The 20,010-nt window shown below is 35.2% G+C and overlaps 10 protein-coding genes and 1 pseudogene across 12 annotated transcripts; 5 read left to right on the forward strand and 6 right to left on the reverse strand.

Annotated features, from left to right (window-relative positions):
- The first annotated feature begins 232 nt into the window (after positions 1-232).
- On the forward strand, positions 233-1,574 carry F10E9.1 (uncharacterized protein). The gene is made up of 5 exons (NM_066430.3): positions 233-325; positions 369-557; positions 603-727; positions 1,195-1,274; positions 1,320-1,574. Exons 1-5 carry the CDS (start codon positions 257-259, stop codon positions 1,448-1,450), a joined length of 594 nt encoding a protein of 197 aa, NP_498831.1. The 5' UTR covers positions 233-256; the 3' UTR covers positions 1,451-1,574.
- A 37-nt stretch (positions 1,575-1,611) lies between these two features.
- Positions 1,612-2,679, forward strand: F10E9.12 (DUF7107 domain-containing protein). The gene is made up of 2 exons (NM_066431.5): positions 1,612-1,903; positions 2,207-2,679. Exons 1-2 carry the CDS (start codon positions 1,889-1,891, stop codon positions 2,612-2,614), a joined length of 423 nt encoding a protein of 140 aa, NP_498832.1. The 5' UTR covers positions 1,612-1,888; the 3' UTR covers positions 2,615-2,679.
- Positions 2,680-3,283: 604 nt separating this feature from the next.
- ZC262.13 (FIP (Fungus-Induced Protein) Related) lies at positions 3,284-3,727 on the forward strand. The gene is made up of 2 exons (NM_001361736.2): positions 3,284-3,388; positions 3,438-3,727. Exons 1-2 carry the CDS (start codon positions 3,359-3,361, stop codon positions 3,666-3,668), a joined length of 261 nt encoding a protein of 86 aa, NP_001348657.1. The 5' UTR covers positions 3,284-3,358; the 3' UTR covers positions 3,669-3,727.
- iglr-2 (Immunoglobulin domain and leucine-rich repeat-containing protein 2) lies at positions 3,582-8,017 on the reverse strand. Its single transcript, NM_066433.10, has 14 exons — positions 7,800-8,017; positions 7,379-7,516; positions 7,113-7,330; positions 6,967-7,066; positions 6,720-6,918; positions 6,550-6,669; positions 6,369-6,503; positions 5,791-6,015; positions 5,622-5,741; positions 5,210-5,359; positions 4,844-5,159; positions 4,362-4,493; positions 4,137-4,315; positions 3,582-4,085 (listed from the first exon to the last, which is right to left on the reverse strand). The coding sequence occupies exons 1-14, from the start codon at positions 7,978-7,980 to the stop codon at positions 3,977-3,979; spliced, it is 2,322 nt and encodes a 773-aa protein (NP_498834.1). The 5' UTR covers positions 7,981-8,017; the 3' UTR covers positions 3,582-3,976.
- On the reverse strand, positions 7,963-8,989 carry mrps-18A (28S ribosomal protein S18a, mitochondrial). The gene is made up of 5 exons (NM_066434.5): positions 8,852-8,989; positions 8,671-8,800; positions 8,503-8,601; positions 8,292-8,453; positions 7,963-8,244 (listed from the first exon to the last, which is right to left on the reverse strand). Exons 1-5 carry the CDS (start codon positions 8,964-8,966, stop codon positions 8,199-8,201), a joined length of 552 nt encoding a protein of 183 aa, NP_498835.1. The 5' UTR covers positions 8,967-8,989; the 3' UTR covers positions 7,963-8,198.
- A 142-nt stretch (positions 8,990-9,131) lies between these two features.
- Positions 9,132-10,644, forward strand: ZC262.2. Of its 2 annotated transcripts, none has more exons than NM_066435.3 (7): positions 9,132-9,247; positions 9,293-9,346; positions 9,390-9,510; positions 9,843-9,997; positions 10,048-10,132; positions 10,179-10,334; positions 10,386-10,644. In NM_066435.3, exons 2-7 carry the CDS (start codon positions 9,294-9,296, stop codon positions 10,515-10,517), a joined length of 702 nt encoding a protein of 233 aa, NP_498836.1. In that variant the 5' UTR covers positions 9,132-9,247; position 9,293; the 3' UTR covers positions 10,518-10,644. The 2 variants fall into 2 exon arrangements, with proteins under 2 accessions (NP_498836.1, NP_001431060.1); NM_001444092.1 differs by lacking the exon at positions 9,132-9,247 and adding an exon at positions 9,656-9,714 and having other exon boundaries at positions 9,760-9,997; positions 10,386-10,633.
- ZC262.4 (uncharacterized protein) lies at positions 10,590-11,602 on the reverse strand. Its single transcript, NM_066436.5, has 5 exons — positions 11,506-11,602; positions 11,356-11,459; positions 11,148-11,301; positions 10,838-11,101; positions 10,590-10,786 (listed from the first exon to the last, which is right to left on the reverse strand). The coding sequence occupies exons 3-5, from the start codon at positions 11,277-11,279 to the stop codon at positions 10,733-10,735; spliced, it is 450 nt and encodes a 149-aa protein (NP_498837.2). The 5' UTR covers positions 11,280-11,301; positions 11,356-11,459; positions 11,506-11,602; the 3' UTR covers positions 10,590-10,732.
- A 2,971-nt stretch (positions 11,603-14,573) lies between these two features.
- clc-30 (Cytochrome C biogenesis protein) lies at positions 14,574-15,701 on the reverse strand (the record flags this gene model as incomplete). The annotated part of the gene is made up of 3 exons (NM_001129274.2): positions 14,574-14,838; positions 15,192-15,283; positions 15,531-15,701. The coding sequence occupies 3 exons, from the start codon at positions 15,699-15,701 to the stop codon at positions 14,574-14,576; spliced, it is 528 nt and encodes a 175-aa protein (NP_001122746.2).
- Positions 15,702-16,062: 361 nt separating this feature from the next.
- On the reverse strand, positions 16,063-16,542 carry clc-28 (Serpentine Receptor, class M; the record flags this gene model as incomplete). The annotated part of the gene is made up of 2 exons (NM_001379829.1): positions 16,063-16,348; positions 16,487-16,542. 2 exons carry the CDS (start codon positions 16,540-16,542, stop codon positions 16,063-16,065), a joined length of 342 nt encoding a protein of 113 aa, NP_001367750.1.
- A 1,324-nt stretch (positions 16,543-17,866) lies between these two features.
- On the forward strand, positions 17,867-18,813 carry ZC262.1 (annotated as a pseudogene). Its single transcript has 4 exons — positions 17,867-17,932; positions 17,987-18,135; positions 18,438-18,726; positions 18,773-18,813. Coding segments are annotated over exons 1-4 (545 nt in total).
- A 480-nt stretch (positions 18,814-19,293) lies between these two features.
- On the reverse strand, positions 19,294-19,680 carry ZC262.5 (Putative ATP synthase subunit epsilon, mitochondrial; the record flags this gene model as incomplete). Its single annotated transcript, NM_066438.1, has 2 exons — positions 19,294-19,377; positions 19,600-19,680. 2 exons carry the CDS (start codon positions 19,678-19,680, stop codon positions 19,294-19,296), a joined length of 165 nt encoding a protein of 54 aa, NP_498839.1.
- Between the last annotated feature and the right edge of the window lie 330 nt (positions 19,681-20,010).

A 20,010-nucleotide genomic window follows, 5' to 3' on the forward strand; every position in this document is an offset into this window, starting at 1 on the left:
TCGTCTCGAGATGCCGCTCATTGTATTTTCTCATTTTTGAGGTTTTTGTTATGATTTTTTGTAGTTTTAAGAATTATCTAGAAATATACTTCCTGTAGTTTGTGTCAAATTGTGCCAGCTGAAAAATGCTGTCGGTGGTTGTAGTTTGTAAATCAAAAATAGTTTCGATGAACAATAATTGTATTATCTATCAGTACTGCACCACCGTTCAAAATGCTCATCACCTTTCTGATTTCCTATTCCTCAGGTCGAAACTATGACATTCGAAATATTGGAGTTGCTGGACAAAACAGCCGTGAGGAAGCCACTTCAGAAACAATTAAATGTAAGTGAATATCCACAAAGATTTCTATATCCAAAGGTTTTAGTTCTCCCTCCGATTCCATCAAATCTGCTACGCATGGATCAGTGTCTCTACCATATGGTACATCTTCTTCAGTGCTTGGTTTATTCGCGCAGCAGGATATATCTTTTCTGGAATTACCGTTTCTATTGCATTCCTTCTATCAATCGCATTTTTCTGTGAGGCAGACGGAAAGGGATGGAAGAAGTTTGTGGTGAGTTTTGTAACTTTTCTTCTTGTTCAAGAGACCCGCTTTTAGACTTTGTGCATTATCTGTGCCGCACCACGTCTCTTCTTCACTCCGATCTACGCAGTTGCTAACATTCAGACGTCACATGCAAACAATACAATGGAGTTCATTGAGGAGTTCCATAATTTGGGAATGTAAGGTTTTTCCAATGTTTTTTGCAAAAACAGCTATGATCTCCTAATTAACAATTTTCATCAGAATCGATAGTTTGAGTTTTGTGGAAAAAACGGGTAGTTTTGAGAATTTCTGGAGATTAAAAAAATTTTTGAGAATTTCCACAATAGCCTAACATAAATATTAAAATGTCTGCATATCATCCAGGCCTACGCCTGCCTTCGGATACTTGAAATAAAAGGGAGCAGGAATCGTAGATAGGCCTTTGGTTGGCATTGGTAGGCAGGAGAGGTACGTAGCAGACATGAGGCTGATACGTATGCAGGCAAGTATAGGATAGGTATTACATAGACACTTACATCTGCATATCTTTTGCGGATTCATAATGAATGTCCTACTGGCAAAGTCATACCTACTGACATAGTAACAATGAGGTTTGAAACAATTTTTCAATTGTTTTAACAAATGTTAAATTTTGAATATGCAGAATGGGATTCAAGGACAACAAATATAATGACATTTCGATTATCTGGTTTGTCTACTACTACAACTTCATGCTAGTTTTCTGTATGTTCTAATATTTGTCATTTGTCACAATTTTCATATTTTCAGTGGCGATTCAAAGACTTTTTTGTCGCAAAGCTGTTGAGGAGAAGAAGATGAAAATCTTCGCTGACACCCTGAGAGAAGAACAACAAAAAAGAACAGAAAATGAGGAAGCTGTCGGACCATTGCACATTTAAGAGTCATCTTGAAATAATTGACAAATAATCAAAAAATTCATCACAATCAAACCCTTTTTTATTGTACTTCTAAAAAATGTCTACGTAAAAAAGTATACTGAATAAATGTTCATCCTCCATTTAATTCTTCTTTATTTCTTCCAATAGAACTGTTGAATCACCCGGTTAGAAGCATCGAGAATCTTTTAAACCATTTTATCACATGTTTTCCCACATTTTTTTGAAACTGACTCCTGAAAGAACAGCACGCTCTCTTAAAAATATTCTCCAAGCGATAACAAAATTTATCGTTTTTTTCTCTCTTCAGTTGCCTGTCTATTCATTCCTGTTCTCCGCCCTCTGACACGCATCATTTCTTTTCTGTTTTTTCCCGGGTTTTCCAATTTTCAACTTTTCTCGAATCTACCAAAAAGACAATACTTTGTTGGTCTAGAAGCCATGAATGCATTATGGGTAAGTTTAAAAATTTTACTGTGGTGCCTAACTTATCAATTTTCCAAAATTAAATTAAAGTTTCCACTTTTCTGAAACGTCTACTTGAGAGTTTTGAAACAAGTTCATGAAGCTTATTTGTAGTTTTGATGGTTTTCGCGAAAAAGTTTACAGTATCGAATTTTCAAAAAGCTGATAATCGTTACAAAATCGTTACAAACCATTCAAATTTTCTCCTGGTGAGACCCATCTGAATAAATCCATGCGCCTTTAAATACGAGTTCTAAAATGTTCGATAATAATAATTTCGAAACATAATTGCAGTTACTTCTCGTAGTGTTCTTCACATTTTCTCTTGCTGAAACTGAAGTCAACATAACTTCCTCTGAAGAATCACATAATGAAACTGAATCGGAAATTCACATTCCATCATCCGAAGAGTCTCCAAAAGAAGAAATTGATGATAAGCTACCACTAGAAGCAGTTCTACAAAAATCCAAAGAATTCGATGAAATCCCAACTACTCCGGATAATATTCCATATCTTCCATTAATCCAAAGATGCTCTATTGACACGGACTGCTCATCGGAAACCGCTTGTTACGATGGAAAATGTTTAAATGCGAAACGTTTCCAGCTATTCCCGTATTTATTCCGAAGGTGTGACAGTCAATTGGATTGTCCTTCTGGAAATCAGTGTATTATCAATATGTGTATCCCATTTCGATGGTGAATTATTTTCTTGTTTCTTCTTTTTTTTTCATAATTCTTGTGCATAATAAATCTTTCAACAATTATGTTTCAACTAATAAGGTTACCGTAAGACGCCAAGGTGTACTTCAAATTTCAAAGTTTCAGTTAATTAAAGTAGAGACCTGACGTCCTGAAACGAATAAAAAGTTTCACTTACAGTACCCGCGGAAATTGCTTTTTCTTTTCTATATCACCCAGACGCAAAAATTTAGCGATTTTTATGCCGAAAATACGGCACCGGCCTCGAAACGACAATTTTTCTTAAGTGCAAAATTTTGTGCGCCTCAAAGACTACTGTAATCCCAAACTTTTGTACGTTGGAATTTTTATAGATAACATTTTTTTCATATTTTGTCATAAAAATATGATGATTCATCGAAAAACTGATATAAAAACAATAAGAACTCATAAGTTCATGAAAAAACGTGTGGCTACAGTAGTCTTCAGAGGCCGAATTGCGAAATATCGTACTCTTGAGTACTGTAGCTGGATTATTTCGTTCGCTTCAAGATCAAGTAGCAAATTTGATTCTTAAATTTTTGGGGAGATTTTAAAATTGAGCTAACACAATTTTTAAATTCATCAAATTTCTCACCGAGAGAATCTCTCATTCGGAAAAATGTCTCTATTGTTGTAATATATTTTTTTCTTTTTTTCTAAAGTGTCGATCAACTGATAAGAGCTCTCGTCAGGTGATATTGATTATCTGGCACTTTTCAATTCTATGACTCAATTCCTCAAAATTCTATTTTTGGTGAGTGAGAGGTATGATAACAAATTTCTTATTATTTTGAAGTTTTCAGCTTCTTCTCCTCGTTCCGCTGATATCATCAGCATCCACACGTGGACAATGCTTGACCGATCGGAACTGTGATAGCAATCATAAATGTGTGAATCGACATTGTTTCTATCAGAATGAGCATGTCTTCAAATGTGTCGATGACCTCACTTGTCCGGAATTTCATTCATGCCACAATCGAGTATGTTTGATGCAGAAATCGTCGCCAGAAAAAAGAATACAATCAAAAATTTAATCTCTGAATATGCGTACAGTAAAACTTGAATTAAATGAAAATAAATAAATGAACACATGAAATTTGGAACAAAAAGTGGGAATTGGGGGAGAAGTTTGCATGGATTTCCTGGCATGAAACAATTGAATTGGAAAGATATATTAAAGACACTCTCGAAAAGAAAAAAACAAAGCTCTAGTTGAGAACATTATTCCTGAAGATGGTAAGTAAGTGTTTTAGGACTAATTGCAAAAAGAAATGATAGGTCGGATGATGATGGCACCGATTTTGGAATGGTTATAGACAAACAAACAAAATGATTTAAAGAATTATCTCTTTTCTGGTGGAGAATCTGGCGATCGATGAGCTCCTGATGAGCTCGGAGAAGAGGTACTTGCCTCGTTTGATATTGAAGATGTTGTTGGTTTGGTAGTGAATCTGAAAGTATAGATGAGAAATGTTTTTCATCACTGACAGTGAGACATTAACCTAATGGAAGGCGCATTTGTTGGAATAATTCCCGGTCGTACGTTTCCTTGTTCATCAATAACATATTCAGGAAGACTATGGAATGATGAACTACGCGAGAGGCGAGAAGGAGTGTCCATTGAACCATCAATAGTTGCCAAATCATCAGGAATCTCTAGAGCAGCACGTACTTTTTCTTCCTGAAATTTCAAAAAAATCAATTAATCTAGTTTTCCAGAAACTAACATTCTCCAATTGAACTTCTGGTGATGTTGCTTGCAGTGATTCGAGTAATTTATTAACATAACGTTGCTTCACTTTGTACTGGCGCATCATTTTTAGACGATGTTGTAGACTGAAGGTTCGCATGCGATTCACCTGGAAAAAATTTATAAAAATGTATTTTTTCTTTTTTTCCAAAGTTTGGTCATATTATTTTCAACTTTTGAAGAGAATAACCAAACTATTTAAAACTCATCTTATTATGATAAACAAAATTCGAATTTGATTGTAATTTTTTTTTTAAATCGATTTTTAGATTCTCGTTCTTTAATTTTTCTTTTTGATTAAGATTTTTACACATAGGACATTTTCGATTTTTATTGGAAATTATTTTTAAATTTTGAAATTTTTTGCCAATTTTTCAGAGATTTCAAAAACCTTTTCTGCACATTTTTCATTTAGAAATTTGCATAAATTTTCTTTTTGAAAAAAAAACCCCATTTTACCTGTCGCTCATAGCTCTCCCATAATTGTTCTGCACGTTTTGATCCATATTCTCTGACTCTACCCAATTGATTATTATATCCATCTCTCATTGCATCCAAATGTGAATGTACAGCATCCACTTGAGCTGCTTTATAATTTTGAAATTTCTCTTGTTGTGATGCATACGATACACGAAGTGCTTCAACTTGTTGATGATAATTATCACGAACAATTTGAACGCGTTTCGTGTATTTTTCATGAAGTGACTCCATTTGACGAACACGATATTTTTCCATTGCTTCAACCATTTTTCGGACACGTGACAGGCGTTCGGCTCTAGAAAAATCATAGATTTAATTAATTTATTAATTTAATTAATCTGGTACCTTTGAATCCACCAAAGAGCACTTTTTCGGGTGAGAATCCATGTAATATTGAGCAAGAATGATATGAGACAAACGATTAATGAAGTGGCGAGACCTCCCCAAAATACTGAATTGAACACATCATAGCTGTACCAATCGAGATAATCGAGTCTAAAAACTTTAGTTATTACCTTCGATTATTGAAATTTATGGTAGGTGGAAAACCGATTTTTTTAAGACTAATAATGACAATTTTAGAAAAAGTTGAAAGTCTCCAAAATTGTTAAATTTCCGTCTCGATTAGTTTTTATTTCATTTCTGGATATTTTAGGGGAGAAATTTTAGACCGCCGTAATCATATGTATTTTGAGAAATTTTAAAAAGTTTGGTTGAAGATATAATTTCTCCTTCTTTTACTAATTATTTGAAGTACCTAAAATGATAAATTCCATAATCTTTTCCATATTCATTTTCCACGACACAAACATATCGTTCAACATGTGATCGGTTGGGTGATCGAATTAGAAGAGACCCGCCAGATTGAATTTCATAGCTGAAAATGTAATTATCTGTTATTTAAGTCTATTTTTGATATAAAATACCTTTCTTTCATCGTTTCCGAAACATTTGTATAACTGATTTCATCTGTGATTGGATCATAGGATCCAAGCTTCTCTGCTGGTCTAAATCTCCACCAACTGATTTTTGGAGATGGAACTCCGTAGGAGAAACAAGAAATTGCTGTTGGTTTCTCATATTTTCCATATTGAATTCCAGTATCATTAGCAACAACACCAATCTTACAAGATGCCGATTCAATTTCTTCTCTGAAAATTGAAACATTTTGATTTAAAAAAAATTACCCAAACACCATATTTTGCGCCAGAATAACCGGCCTCGGCACGACAATGTTTTATGTTAATGCTAAAATGTGTGCGCCTTTAAAGATTATTGTACAGCCAAAATTTTGTTTTTTATAGATGTTTTATAGATTTTTCAGTAGTTTTTCACATTATTTGTTAAAATTCATGTATTTAAATAAATATTATCGCGAAGAATTATGAAAAATCGATGAAAATTCTGCAGGAACAAAAGTTTGAAAGTACAGTACTCTTTTCTTTTCGAGACCTGTATTTTCGCCGGCAAAACCGAAAATTTTCGCGACCAGATGATAATTTACCGTGTCAAATTGCAATCTTTTCGAATACTTGTCTGTGCATAAACTGGTAGAGACCATTGCAATAAACATTTATCACAAAGAAGCTGATTCGTAGAGAAATCGAATGAAACCTTTTGCATATGGTTGGTAGATGACCTAAAAATCCCGAATATATTATGAAATTTCGAAAAATATGTCTTACATTGGAATAAAATCAGCTGGAAGAGTTCTCAGCATTGTATCAGTGAAAGCCACATCCGTTACTGTAGAAGGTAAACGACCGGCAATATTTCGAAGCTCCGTTAGATATCGAGCAGAGAACCTGAATTTTTGGAAAAATTAATAATATCCAAATAATGAAAAATCACAAACTTTTTGAGTTTCGGCGTAAGGATTTGATGAAAATTCAAGTATCTTAGTGATGCGCCGTCAATATTAAGAGAATTTAAAAGTGGAGCATCTAATTGAAATCCCGTTTGCAAATCCAATTTGATTGCCGACAAACTACGAAGATTCGGGAACTTCCAATCGTCGAAAGATGGCCATAAGGATAGTTTATTGAAGGAAATATCTGTAAAAATAATTGTTAACTGCGATTATTCTTTTTTCTCGAACAAACCTAAATCTGTCAGCTTCGTCGAAATATTTTCAAAAGAAGTCAGTCTATTGCGTGAAACATTCAAAACTCTGAGGGTATTTGGCACTTCCAGGTGGGAAATCTAGAATTATTTCTTTGAATTGTTTTTTATTGCATAATTGACATACTCTATTCTGACTCAAATCTAGAATTTTTAATTTGGTATTACTCGTGTCGCATTCAAATTTCTCAAAATAATTCTTCGATAGGGATAGACTTTGAATCTTCGGGAAAATGCTCAAAAGGCGACAAACTTCTGAGCTCGATGTCAGCTCTGAATTTTCGATAGAAAGCACTTTGAGAGTTGGATGGATTACAGTTCCATTCAGAGATTCCAAATCACCATCTGAAAATCAAAATTTTGATACTTTTAAAGAAGCAATTCTCGATTTACCTCGGAGAATTATATGTTCTAGTTGCGGAAATGGTGCGAAAATATCGAAATTAAGCTGATCATGTTGCCAATTGTGAAGTTCCAAACGTTGAATATTTGATCCGTAGATTTTTTGAATTTCAAGAAGTTTTGATTCGTCTGTAAATAATGAAATAGTTTTTATTTGAATAGGGGGCCGAGGATGTCAGTTTTTCGATTTTCTCGAACACGTTTTTTGTGTTTTTCCTTATCCACTTTTAGAAAAGTTTTATTTTAATCTTTTATACACTGATGAACTGGGGAAAATTTAAAATTCTAGCTGAAAATAGGTTCTATCCTAAACTTTAAAAAAAAATTTTGGAGCGTTTCAGCTTGACCCTTTCTAATAAAGTACCTTTTGAAAAGTAACATCAAACATTTGTTTAAAAAATTAATTTCTTACCAATAGAAAAGCACTGAATATTTCTTGTAGAATCCCGAACACAACGACATCCGAGAACTTGAGGACATTTTTCAAGTTGAAGATCCAAAAATCCAGATGGCGATGAACTTCTATTTCTTTGTGATGTTGTCGTGTGAATTTGAATAAGAATAGCTACGACGAAAAATACAAATTTTCGCATTTCTTCTTTTCTTTGTATCAAGACATCTGCGATGTTCCTGGAAAAATGAATTGCAATAAAGCGGAAATAACAACAGATAAGAGATATTGAAAATGTTTTAAAACATTTCGAAACAACGATGGAAAGTTCGAGGATCGGAAAAATTCTTTAGAAACAAACAAAACAACAGAATAATATTGAGCTAAAAAAGGATAATATCTAAATAAAATCTAACAATTTCAATTGAGTGGATTCTTGAAGAGTTGTTGATTCTTCGTAGGATATCTGAAAACCAAAAAATAATTTGAATATTAAATTTTTCAGTGCAAAACCTTTTAATATAAAACCATGTTCCATGTCGTTGTTTCGTCTCCAATTGATACATTGACATATCATCTTTCCAGTATCGATTGAATCGTTTATAACCTGCTCTATCCGCTTCTGTGCCATATTTATCACCGAAAAGTCCAGACCAGAATGCTTGCATTACACATCTTCAAATAATTATTTGCATGTAAGCAACAGTTAGTTTCTTTTAATTACCTTTCCATTCTCAATTGTTGTTTCTTACAAAGCCCGGTGAGTTGACGTGGAAGAACAGTTCCATCGTCTCTCATGAATTGTTCCAAGATCAGAACATCTCTGAAACGATTAAAATAACATTTTTCAAATTGCGGAAAGAAAAAACAAGTAATTTTTCAAACAACTTACTTATAAGTGAGCTTAATTGGCACGTTGCATGTGCACAGCGAGCACAACTCGTCATCTTTTCGTGCTCCACGCGAGTCCGTCACCTTTTCCATTGAAATATACGTTGTTCCCTCTTTTTTATCTTCTTTCGCTGAATTATTAAAAGTTATTACATGTTAGCAAATGAACAAAATAAACGAACTCTGAAATTTATGTCCAGCGGCTCCTGATGCTGTCGATTGTAACCGTGAAGCCGTTTCGACAGCTGCTTTTATCTTACCGGCACAATTACTTGCGTAGAGACGAAGCATCTGCATTTATTATTGAATTTTTTATGAATGAAACGAGGTAAAAAAGATTGGAAAAACGTTTTGTTGAATCGAAAAAAAATGTGACCAGGGTACGGTTGACAAATGTACGCAAACACCACTTACGGACAAAACACACAATCTCACGACACATTTGAGAGAACTTTTTTTTACAGCTTCTGATCTGGAGATTCCTTCTCTTATAGAAGTATTATATAAAATTCTAAAAAGTAAACTGAAAAAAATTAAATATTTCATGTCTTTGTAGCCTGCCCGTCCCTCAGTTCTCCGTAACGATGTGGTTTTCCTTAAAACACTAAATTATTGATTTTCAGAATGGGAAAACATACGAAATTCGGCAGCAGTGACGACGAAGGAGAGACTGAGACGTACGTTGTTTCTTTCGAAGTTAACGAAAAAATCATTTTCCAGCAGTGTAGCAAAACGCCAAAAAGACGAGAAAAAGGAGAAGAAGAAGGAAAAACGAGACAGAAGTCGTTCTCCACACAAGGAACGCGAGAGATCTCCTAAACGAGACCGTCATCCAGAAAAGGTATATAATGAAACAATAAGACTCACTAGATAATTTAAATCGTTTCAAAAAATAGTTTGTTCAAATTAGAAAGTGTAAACTGAAATTAAAACAATAAATGACTTGAAATCGTTGCAAACTGAAACTAATATCTTAACGAATTTAGTTTTGTTTGCCGATGTGATCCGGAGTCTGAAACAAGGTGCACACCACATTGGTAGAAAGGTGAGAAAAGTACTGGAGAAACTCGAGAAAAATTTAAATTTTCAGGTTTTCACCCAAATTCATCTAGTGGCATATCTAGTTTTTAAAGCTAAATTTTAGCTTTAAATTCTTCTAAACCTCTTTTTCAGAATGAATCGAGACGTCACGACGATCGCGATCAAGAGAGAAGACGTGATTACGGAAGAAATGATCGGCGAGATGATAGAAGAGGCGACGGTAGCTGGAAAACGGATCGAAACGATCGGAATGATCGGAGAAACGACTTTCAAAGAAGAGATGACAAGTAAATATGGTTGATGTAAATCTGTTTTAAATTAAAAATTGAAATTACAGAAATCGTCTCTCTGCTGAAGAGATTGCTGCTCAACGAAAAGCTCTCTGGGGAAACAAAAAAGTGGCTGGAGAATCATCTTCCTCGGTACAACTGCGTTATTTTCTGCACATTAAAACCTTTTTTTTTTCAGAACACCACTGACACCGCCTCGTCATCTTCTGAACCTGCAACTGGAGGAAAAAACGAAAAATTATGGTCATCAGCCATCGCAGCAACTGGGGTCGATTCATCAAAAGCCAACAAATTCATGCGTTTGATGGGCGTCAAGAATGCACCGAAACCAACGGTGAGAAATATCTTATTTTACCATATAAATTGAATTATTTAACATTTATAGGATGATTCGTCGAGATTGTCAGATGAAAAGAATCGCCAAGATAAAATGCTAAACGATCTCGAGAAACAATATGCAATTGCTAGAGAAACAACTCATATGGGACGTGGAACTGGATTCGGATTTGGACATTGAGTTGCAATTTGACATTCCTTGCAAATATTATTCTAGTTTTCTGTTAATACTTCAAAATTCAATTTAATCCCCAATCAGTAAAACTTTATTGAAATTGAATAAACGGAATAAATGAATACAAATTGTTTATTGCAAAAATACTTAAATCAATTACATAAAATGCGGCTATTTTATAAAAACAAGAAGAGATCTCAAAGAAAAATAATTTAAATTATTTAGCAGGAACTCTCACTCGGGTCAGTAGCCATTGGAGCAGAGGCAGTGAGATTCTGAAAGAAGTTGCATTTCAAGAACCCAACATAGATTCCTGAAAAACTTACAATCTTATGCTCAAGAGCTCTCACACGGGAGAAAAGACATTCGGCAAGAAGATTCCAATCATCCACTGACTCAACAAATCCGTGGAATTTGGCAGCAATCTGACTGAGTTTGTTTGAGTCAACGAAATCCTTCATCATTTGCTCAAAAATGTCCGTTCGAAAATCCTTCTCACCGACAGTACCCAGCATCTCGCCGTACTTCAACCACTTTTCTGCATTTTCTTCGGTTATTGGGAAGATCGTTTTGAGATGCGTAAGAAATGCCTGAAAATCGAATTATTTCTCAAGAGGATAAAATTTTTATGATTACCTCAGTGTAATAATCACGGCATCCTCTGGAATAGAGCTGTTTAGCAATGGAGACGAAATACTCAAAGTCTCTTGAAGAATTGAGTCTCATAAAGTCTGAGATCGTGGTTTCCACAAATTTATCGGCATTCATAATTCTTTCGATAAAGAAGAACCTGCAAAAATACCAGAAAGTAATTGGAAAGTTTTTTCGCGAAGCTTTTCCATACGACAAGCCATCATGTAGAGCGAATGACTTCCAGGAAGTGCAAGCAGAGCATCCACCATGGCGTATCTTCGTTCTTCTCCTCGGAATCCATTGATGGCACCAATCCTGGAAAAATATATATATATTACATAAAAAAATAGCTGAAACTCACCAGACTCGCTCGGGAACTTCTATAATTGGTCGATCTGGATCAAGACGAACCTCAATCAAAGCGTCGGCGAGAGATTTTCCTTCGCTCATCTGAAAATAAATATTTTAAAAAATACATTTAATTAGGTTCTGAAACTCGCTTTAAAATTGAGAAAATGAAAACGTAGTAAGAAAGAGCTATCGAGAGCTGAATGAAATAGACTGTGAAATGACGTGGAAATAGTTGTGGATTGCAAAATAGGGACGTAGGTCACGTCAACGTGAATATATATTTTGTTTCAATTCTTTTGTATTTTAATTTCTCACATTTACAAAATTTATATATAATAATTGGCAAGTAGGCACTAGGCACGTAGGCACGTAGGAACGTAGGCACGTAGGCACGTAGGCACACAGGCACGTAGGCACGTAGCCACGTAGCCACGTAGGCACGTAGGCACGTAGGCACGTAGGCACGTAGGCACGTAGGCACGTAGGCACGTAGGCACACAGGCACGTAGGCACGTAGCCACGTAGGCACGTAGCCACGTAGGCACGTAGCCACGTAGGCACGTAGCCACGTAGCCACGTAGCCACGTAGTGGGTTTTTATTCTGAAAAATTCTGAATTTGTGTGAAAGTTAAAGGTGGGGTACCGAAATTTGAGACTTTGCTTTTTTAGACCCAAAATGGTCCAAAACTACCGAATTTTGTAATGAGACGTTCTGAAAAATTTTCAAAAAAAAGTTATGGCCGCACAAAGTTTTGGAAAAAACGGTCTATTTTTAGCTAAAATCTCAAATTTTGGCAACTTATCGGTGTCGCAGCGGTTGGAACTTAATTTTTATTTAATTATCATACTTTAATGCATGTTGTGGCATTTTATTACGCGTTGTTTCGTTGATTGAGATGGTATGGTTTTTTGGCCAATGGGACGCAAAATTGTATCATATTTGCGTCCCCATTGGCCAAAAAACCATCTCAATCAACGAAACAACGCGTAATAAAATGCCAGAACATGCATTAAAGTATGATCATTACTTATATATAAAAAATAATTCCGTTTGTTCCATAGTTTGTAGTCTATGTAGACTTTGTAGTCTGTGACGTCACACCCAAAGTCACTGAGAATTGTGGGCGGGGTCTGTCATCCTTCGTGGTGAGATCCATCGTGGCGATACCCATCGTGGCGAGACCCATCGTGGCGAGACCCATCGTGGCGAGACCCATCGTGGTGAGACCCATCGTGGTGAGACCCATCGTGGCGAGACCCACCGTGGTGAGATCCATCGTGGCGAGACCCATCGTGGCGAGACCCATCGTGGCGAGACCCATCGTGGCGAGACCCATCGTGGTGAGACCCATCGTGGTGAGACCCATCGTGGCGAGACCCATCGTGGTGAGACCCATCGTGGTGAGACCCATCGTGGTGAGACCCATCGTGGTGAGACCCATCGTGGTGAGACCCATCGTGGCGAGACCCATCGTGGCGAGACCCATCGTGGCGAGACCCATCGTGGCGAGACCCATCGTGGCGAGACCCATCGTGGCGAGACCCACCGTGGTGAGACCCATCGTGGCGAGACCCATCGTGGCGAGACCCACCGTGGTGAAACCCACCGTGGGGAGACCCGTCGTGGTGAGACGCACCGTGGTAAGACCCATCGTGGTAAGACCCATCGTGGTGAGACCAAATTTTGGCGGGAAATTTAAATTTTCTGTGAAAAATATTTTGGAGGGAAATTTAAATTTTCTGTGAAAAATATTTTGGCGGGAAATTTAAATTTTCTGTGAAAAATATTTTGGAGGGAAATTTAAATTTTCTGTGAAAAATATTTTGGCGGGAAATTTAAATTTTCTGAAAAAATATTTTGGCGGGAAATTTAAATTTTCTGTGAAAAATATTTTTGCGGGAATCTTCTCCCTCGGTGTCTTGATTGGCTTGGCATCGAGCAACAAGTACTCTCATGAACTCCTTTTTCAAATTTAGGGAAAATTCTGGAATGTTCCAGAACTTTCTAGAAAAATTGGGAAAAGTCTGGAATGTTCCAGAACTTTCTAGAAAAATTGGGAAAAGTCTGGAAAAAAAGAGGTATTGGGTTAGGAGTCGGTGGAGGATAATGTCAAGGTACTGTAGTGGTATTGTAAGGTTACTGTCTTGGTCAAAAAGTAACAGAAAGTTTTCATACTGTCTGTGAATTTTTGAAACATGCATGTCGTAGAAAAATACATACATGTAACAGTGCCAGTAAACCGCGTTTTAAGTGTTTCAAGTTTTTTTCATGATGAGAAATTTTTTGAGTGATCGAAGGTATGTGTGTCAAATACGTTTAATGGTGCCAGTCGTTGCCCGCGCCGTAGGCGCGGTCAGCGGCTGGTACATATATATAAATATATTTTGACTTTTATGCAAGAACAGCTATAGCTGAAAAAATCTTACCGTAATTTCAGTTCTATAAGGAATAATTCCGAGGGATGATTTAACATCATAGTCAAATTCAATTGAATAAGTAGATGTAACCCATCCAGAAGTAAAAACTCCAACGGTATTCAGAACAAAAGAAACCGATAGAAGAGCTCCGATGAAGAGCACAAGTTTGTCCAAAGGTAACATTTGGAATCAGGCGGCTTTTGCTCTTTCTTCAATGCTTTTTATTTCAATTTTTATCAAATCATTGTTTACTACAAAATGTTTGGGAATTTCACGGTTATGGCATTGTAAAAAACTAATGGTTTACTCTATTCAAATGTGTGAAAGAATGAGATAAAATATGATCGAACTGTGTTTGATAAGCAACTCTTCATTCACAATTTCTTCCTCACTTGAAATGAGTTCCATGAAATGTGAATCATAAAATGAAACTTATTTTGTATGGAGGTTTGCGGCCTGTCAGACCTCAAATGGTTGCAGTTTATTTTAGATTATAGGTACGGGATAAGAACTGTATTCTGATAATATCCAATTAATTATTTTATGAAAGTTCACACAGTTATCCGTGATTTCAATTTTTTTCTTTCAATGTTTATTTAAAATTTAAACCCACAGAAATCAAGATTCAATTTTGTATTCTATATCGGAAAAATATACTATTCAATAAAAACTGTAAGACATAAAAGCAGAAGCTCCAAAAACACCAATCATCAGAATGGATGAGACTACGCACAGCCAAGCCGAATATCCAAGAGAAAGTGATTCCGGAGAAAGTTTGAAAAGAATACTATTTAAACCGACTAGATTCACAGCAATTAAAATAACTGAAATTATGGTAAATAAGAAAATTGTGAGTGACATTGCCGATAGTGCACCGAATCCTGCTCGTATTGCTGGTTGTAGATCATCTTTACGTGCTTTAAAACTGAAATATTTGGAAATAACCTGGGACTCCGAATTTGCCTCTGATTACCAATTTTTATGGGAAAATATATTTTTTTTGTGCACCAACTCACGTACCTATCTTACGCCTATCTCATGCCTATCTACATACATGCCTACTTTAAGTTTACTCTAGGTTCTGCTTGCTCATCAGATTGTAGATTCTAACCTGTTTTATTACGTCCGCTTTACTACCTCTTACCTTCCTAGGCATCTAACCTATGAACACCTGCTGCCGTTCTTAAAGTCTGCCTCATGCCTACTAATGTGTCTATTTCATTATTACCCTTATCTTAGAAAACAAATGCTACCTGAAAAACTAGTGAAACAACAAACCTTAACAATCCATACAGAGGGATAGTCAGAAGAAACAGGACAAATGTCAGGATCATTAGAATTTCAGCGACTCCGAACCAAGGAAACATAGTCTGAAATAATTCAATTTGGCGAAAGTGAATACACACATTCTTTGAAAAATTCGACTGCATTCGTAATAATCTTTAAAAATTCATTTTTTAATAATAAAATCTTCAGACCAATCAGAACCTATTTCCGCCCATCTTTCATCCAATCAGAGGAAGTGAGCTGTACCAAGCGTGCTGATTGGTTCCATGTTTTCATTTCGGTGGGAGTTCAAACAGTCTTTAGGAGACCGTGTTTCTTTTTCAAACTTACCGTGACTTCAGTTCTGTATGGGATAATGCCAAGTGATTTCATATTTTGAAACTCAGCATCAACTGTTAGTGGATATTTAGATGTAACCCATTCATTTGTGAATACTCCAACAGCATTCAAAACAAAAGAAAGAGCCAAGAGAGCTCCGAGAACTATTTTCAAAGCTAACATCTGAAATCAAATGCGTTTTATTTTTTTGCCTTTTATTCCAATTTTTATCAATCCTTTGTTTAGTTTCATATTTAAAACAACTGCACAATTTTAGCATAATAAAAATTGCAAAGTAAATATATTCTATCCACATAGATGAACTAAAAGATCAAAATGATCAAACTCTATAAAACAAAGTTTGATAAGAGACATTATTTTAATTCACAACTTTTTCTACAGTGCCAAATCGTTTTGTAATTTTTATTTCTTTATTGATATCTTCAAAATTACCGAGATGTTACCTTTCAAAGTGAAGTATTGGGTCAGAAACTAGAAAATATACTGTATGCACATTGAAATGTTTATATAAACAAAAAACGTCTTACAAATCGTTATTAAATTTTTGAAAATGCCGAATCTTTTTATATGAAAAGTAGAAAGAAGGGATCATCACAGGAATTAGTAAAACAGCTGAAGAAACAGAAAGCCATGCAGAATAACCAAGACGAAATGAAGTTGGAGTCAGCAATTGATTCATCATTTGAAGATCCGATCCTATTAAAATAACGGATATAAAAATAAAACAAAAAATTAACAGTGAAATTGCTGCAATTATATTAATCCATTTTTGTAGTGATATTGGAAAACCACTTTTGTAGATTTTGACACTGAAAAATATAATTATTCTTATGTATTTTCAATAACTTTTGGAGGTGAGCCAGTGGAAAATTTAACTTTTTCAGGCAAAAAGTTATATTTTGATTTTAAAATTGTTGAGAGTACCAAAAAATAGTTTCCAAACGTACCTAACAATACCATAAACTGGGAAAATAATTATTAAAAATCCAATTGATATAAACATAAGTACACTTGCAACTCCATACCAAGGAAATTGACTCTGAAAAGTTTTGAATTTTTGAAGATTCCTAGGAAACTCTCAACCTACTACAAAATCAGTTCTATATGGAACAATTCCAATTGAGCTTGAGCCATTTAAAACTCCAAAAGTCATTTCTTTTGAAAATACTATCCATTGGGGTGTAAGTACCCCTACTGTGTTCAGAATAAATATTATTGAAATGAGTAAGCCAATAGAAATAATAATAATTATATTCATCAAAGGTTAGAATATGGAACAGTAGTGTCTTCTCCGACAAAAAAATCGGATGAGAAAGCAATAGAGTCTGTACAAAACGCATTCACTAGGCGCCTTTATAGTAGAATCAACAAAAGATATATTAATCCAACTGATAAAGATTACAAAACTGCCATGGAACGTGACGAACTATTCGACCTCCAAACCTTAAGCACGAGACGTAAAATAATTGACAGAATCCAAGTAATCAGAATGAATACTGGTAAAGTAGACTTAAAAACATCTGAGTTCTTTGAGCAACAAGAGACCCACACTCGTTCTAAAAAGAAATATATCTGGAGTACAGATAAATCTAAACTTAGGATTCACTTTTTTGTCAACAGAACACTACCCACAATGAAGCAACACTAATCTAATGTTACCTTATCCTCACTTCTATCCATCATTTATTCTTGCCTTTTATACATCGATATTTGTGTTTTTTGCTTCTTCTCCAATGTAGCCATTATTTTCTTCTCATCTCTTTTTTATTTTTGTTTCGTTTTATTTATGTAATTTATTTATGTAACCACTTGTGATGGTTTGTATCTATTAATGTGTGTTTTTTTTTCTACCTCACGATATCTTACTATCGTAATAAATTAAATTAAATTAAAATCAAAGTCTAGAGGTACAGTACTTCAAGTGGTCCAAAAACCTGAAGATCTTTTTTTGAGGAAACTAGTTTTGAAAGTTTCAGTGCTAGAAAATACACTTTATATCAAAAAACAAATACAAAATGTTTTATTTACTTTTTCTTAATATTGAACGTATATGATCTATGAACTTTTATTGCTTCAATAACTGAAGGCATCTTCTGCCAATAAAAAAGTTTTATAAAACTGTAAAATTAGAAGAATTCAGTATTCCAGGGTATAGATTGAAACAGCTTGCCTGCCTAACAGGCGACAAATGACTGTGGCATGCCTACACTCGTTCCCTCTGTAAAAATCCCGCGTATTGCAATTTTAAAACTAAACGCTTATTTCATTTTACAAAATAAAACGTGAAGGTTCAGTTTTTATATCTGACGTTTGATTGTTGAGGAAATATGACAGTCAAACTCTTATTTCAATTATTTCAACTTTATTTTCTGCTCATTTATAGCAGCTTGGAGGTAAGTAATCTTCAAAGATTTTTCAAACGTTTCAGAATTTGAATCTGTTTTCAGAACTAACAAATGGGTGATAAAAAATCACCGGTTGCTGTTGGTATGACGGTTCTTCCACCAAATCAAGAAAATTTTGTTGATGCTGGATCAACTACATTGATGAATAAACCCGGTGAACCGATTTTCAAATTGGCCATTAATCTGACAAAGTAAGTTACTGAGTCTACATTCGAGGCGACATATACCTGCCATTTGCCTACTTTCGCCTACTGTCAAAATACACAGTTAATTCACGATGTGCGCATGATGCCTCAGTAAGAATCATTCACATATCGCAATCGAGGATCGAGCACATCAAAGCAGCCGTTTGCAAGTGCAGAAAGCAAGCGGCTAACAGGCATGTAGGCAGGCGTAAATCAAGAACGAACTTTAAAAACACATTTTCAACAGTTCTTGAATAGCTTTGTGTTCATTCCTATAAATTCCTGAATAAGACTCAATCTAATTGTAGGTTGAATTCAAGTGCACAGAAGATCGAAAACCAATATCAGTAAACTTGAAGTTGCACAATCCAACGGCTGTAACTGTTTCGTACAAAGTTCGTTGCACGTCTGCAGATATTTTTCGTGTCCAACCTCCACTGGGATTTGTAAAGCCGAGTGAAACAGTTTCAATTGTGATTTGGTATCAGAATCAAGACAAGAAAGATGCAATCTCAAAGAATCACTATTTCGCTTTTTACCATACCAACAGCGATGGAAGAACTGCTCGTGAATTATGGGCAAATTCGAAAGTTGAAGGTTACACTTAAAATTGGAATATCTAGTTTTTAATGTATTATTTCAGGTGTCCGTCGTCTCCCTGCTTCGTTTTTATCGACTAAGTGAACTTTGATCGAATGAAAATATTGTCATTTGTCATTTGTATTATTCAACTACATTAAATTTAGAGTTTAATGGTGCATGAATCATTTTCCAGGACTCGGCGCGATTTTTTATGGAGGCTGAAGTTCTGTATTAATTTAACAACTGTACTTCTTCTTCATTTGAAATATTTTTAAACACTGCCATGCGTTCTAGCACGAGCGAAACTTGTAAGCCACCGTACCAGCACCTACACGAGGTACGGTAACTGAAAACTTTTTCACGTGCCAGGACCCCGTTCCGGGAGTTTGTTTTGTCGGATTTTTATTATTCTGGTCAATACTCATTTTTTCTCACTTTTTCAAACGCTTTCAAACAAAACTAAGAGTTTATTATTGCACACAAATCAATAAAAAATGCGGAAAATGGCATATTGCACCGAACTTGATGAAACCTATTTGTTTATTTTTTTCTCAAATGGAAATGATCAATTATCGAATGAATCTATTGAGACTTGGACACCATCTTTCCATTCTCCCAAGCAGTGGTCTTCAAGGTGGCTTGGGGCTTCTTCACGTTGGCGCCTCCCTGTAATTTTTGATAATTTTTGCGATTTTTCATACTTTGATGTGGGACAAAAATGTGTGAACCTTTAGGAGCCCAGTAATTAATTACCGGTAATTTTCAGAAACATATTACTTAATTGAAACCTATAGGTTATAACTTGAAAAATGATAAACAGAAAATTAACGGAACGGGTTACTGTACCACTTAAAGGGGCATATATTGTTATTTAAGGGTCCAACAAACCTTGGTGCACTGACGAACGACTTGTGCGGCGATTTGTGAATAACGGACGTAGTTGAGTCCAGCAGCTCTCCAGGCGACCATTTTTGATTTTGGGGGAAAGTTATTTAACCTTAATTTATACTATAAAATAATAAAATTTTCAGAAAAAGGAAGTAAATTGAAAGGTATGGAGAACAACCTTTAGACTAGAGAAATCTGTAAAATAAAAAATAAAAACTTTATACAGTCAAAGTTCAACAGGAAACTTGATAATATTCGAAAGTTACTGAATAATAATTAGTTGGTCCAAAATGGAAACAAAACTATCAATAAATATTTAATTACATTAAACTTATTTCTCATAGTTTTCAATGATATTCTCACTCCAGAACACTAATCAGTTAAGCTCATGCGTTTGTTGGTTATTCTTGC

Source organism: Caenorhabditis elegans, chromosome III, assembly GCF_000002985.6.
Source record: "Caenorhabditis elegans chromosome III".
In the NCBI taxonomy this organism is placed as follows: domain Eukaryota; kingdom Metazoa; phylum Nematoda; class Chromadorea; order Rhabditida; family Rhabditidae; genus Caenorhabditis; species Caenorhabditis elegans.

What these genes read in the sequence shown, in the direction of transcription:
- mrps-18A (NM_066434.5), bottom strand. Translation starts at nt 8,966, where the DNA reads ATGCAGATGCTTCGTCTCTACGCAAGTAATTGTGCCGGTAAGATAAAA. An exon ending in CGCTGGACATAAATTTCAGA is followed by an intron (nt 8,801 to 8,851) that starts GTTCGTTTATTT and finishes TTAATAATTCAG; the next exon opens with CGAAAGAAGATAAAAAAGAG. An exon ending in CAACAATTGAGAATGGAAAG is followed by an intron (nt 8,454 to 8,502) that starts GTAATTAAAAGA and finishes AATTATTTGAAG; the next exon opens with ATGTGTAATGCAAGCATTCT.
- ZC262.4 (NM_066436.5), bottom strand. Translation starts at nt 11,279, where the DNA reads ATGAATGCCGATAAATTTGTGGAAACCACGATCTCAGACTTTATGAGA. An exon ending in GCCGTGATTATTACACTGAG is followed by an intron (nt 11,102 to 11,147) that starts GTAATCATAAAA and finishes TTCGATTTTCAG; the next exon opens with GCATTTCTTACGCATCTCAA. An exon ending in GAGCTCTTGAGCATAAGATT is followed by an intron (nt 10,787 to 10,837) that starts GTAAGTTTTTCA and finishes AACTTCTTTCAG; the next exon opens with AATCTCACTGCCTCTGCTCC.
- ZC262.13 (NM_001361736.2), top strand. Translation starts at nt 3,359, where the DNA reads ATGACTCAATTCCTCAAAATTCTATTTTTG. An exon ending in TCCTCAAAATTCTATTTTTG is followed by an intron (nt 3,389 to 3,437) that starts GTGAGTGAGAGG and finishes TGAAGTTTTCAG; the next exon opens with CTTCTTCTCCTCGTTCCGCT.
- F10E9.1 (NM_066430.3), top strand. Translation starts at nt 257, where the DNA reads ATGACATTCGAAATATTGGAGTTGCTGGACAAAACAGCCGTGAGGAAG. An exon ending in CACTTCAGAAACAATTAAAT is followed by an intron (nt 326 to 368) that starts GTAAGTGAATAT and finishes CAAAGGTTTTAG; the next exon opens with TTCTCCCTCCGATTCCATCA. An exon ending in AGGGATGGAAGAAGTTTGTG is followed by an intron (nt 558 to 602) that starts GTGAGTTTTGTA and finishes ACCCGCTTTTAG; the next exon opens with ACTTTGTGCATTATCTGTGC.
- ZC262.2 (NM_066435.3), top strand. Translation starts at nt 9,294, where the DNA reads ATGGGAAAACATACGAAATTCGGCAGCAGTGACGACGAAGGAGAGACT. An exon ending in GACGAAGGAGAGACTGAGAC is followed by an intron (nt 9,347 to 9,389) that starts GTACGTTGTTTC and finishes ATCATTTTCCAG; the next exon opens with CAGTGTAGCAAAACGCCAAA. An exon ending in CTGGAGAATCATCTTCCTCG is followed by an intron (nt 10,133 to 10,178) that starts GTACAACTGCGT and finishes TTTTTTTTTCAG; the next exon opens with AACACCACTGACACCGCCTC.
- iglr-2 (NM_066433.10), bottom strand. Translation starts at nt 7,980, where the DNA reads ATGCGAAAATTTGTATTTTTCGTCGTAGCTATTCTTATTCAAATTCAC. An exon ending in TATTCAGTGCTTTTCTATTG is followed by an intron (nt 7,517 to 7,799) that starts GTAAGAAATTAA and finishes CATTATTTACAG; the next exon opens with ACGAATCAAAACTTCTTGAA. An exon ending in AGAACATATAATTCTCCGAG is followed by an intron (nt 7,331 to 7,378) that starts GTAAATCGAGAA and finishes TTTGATTTTCAG; the next exon opens with ATGGTGATTTGGAATCTCTG.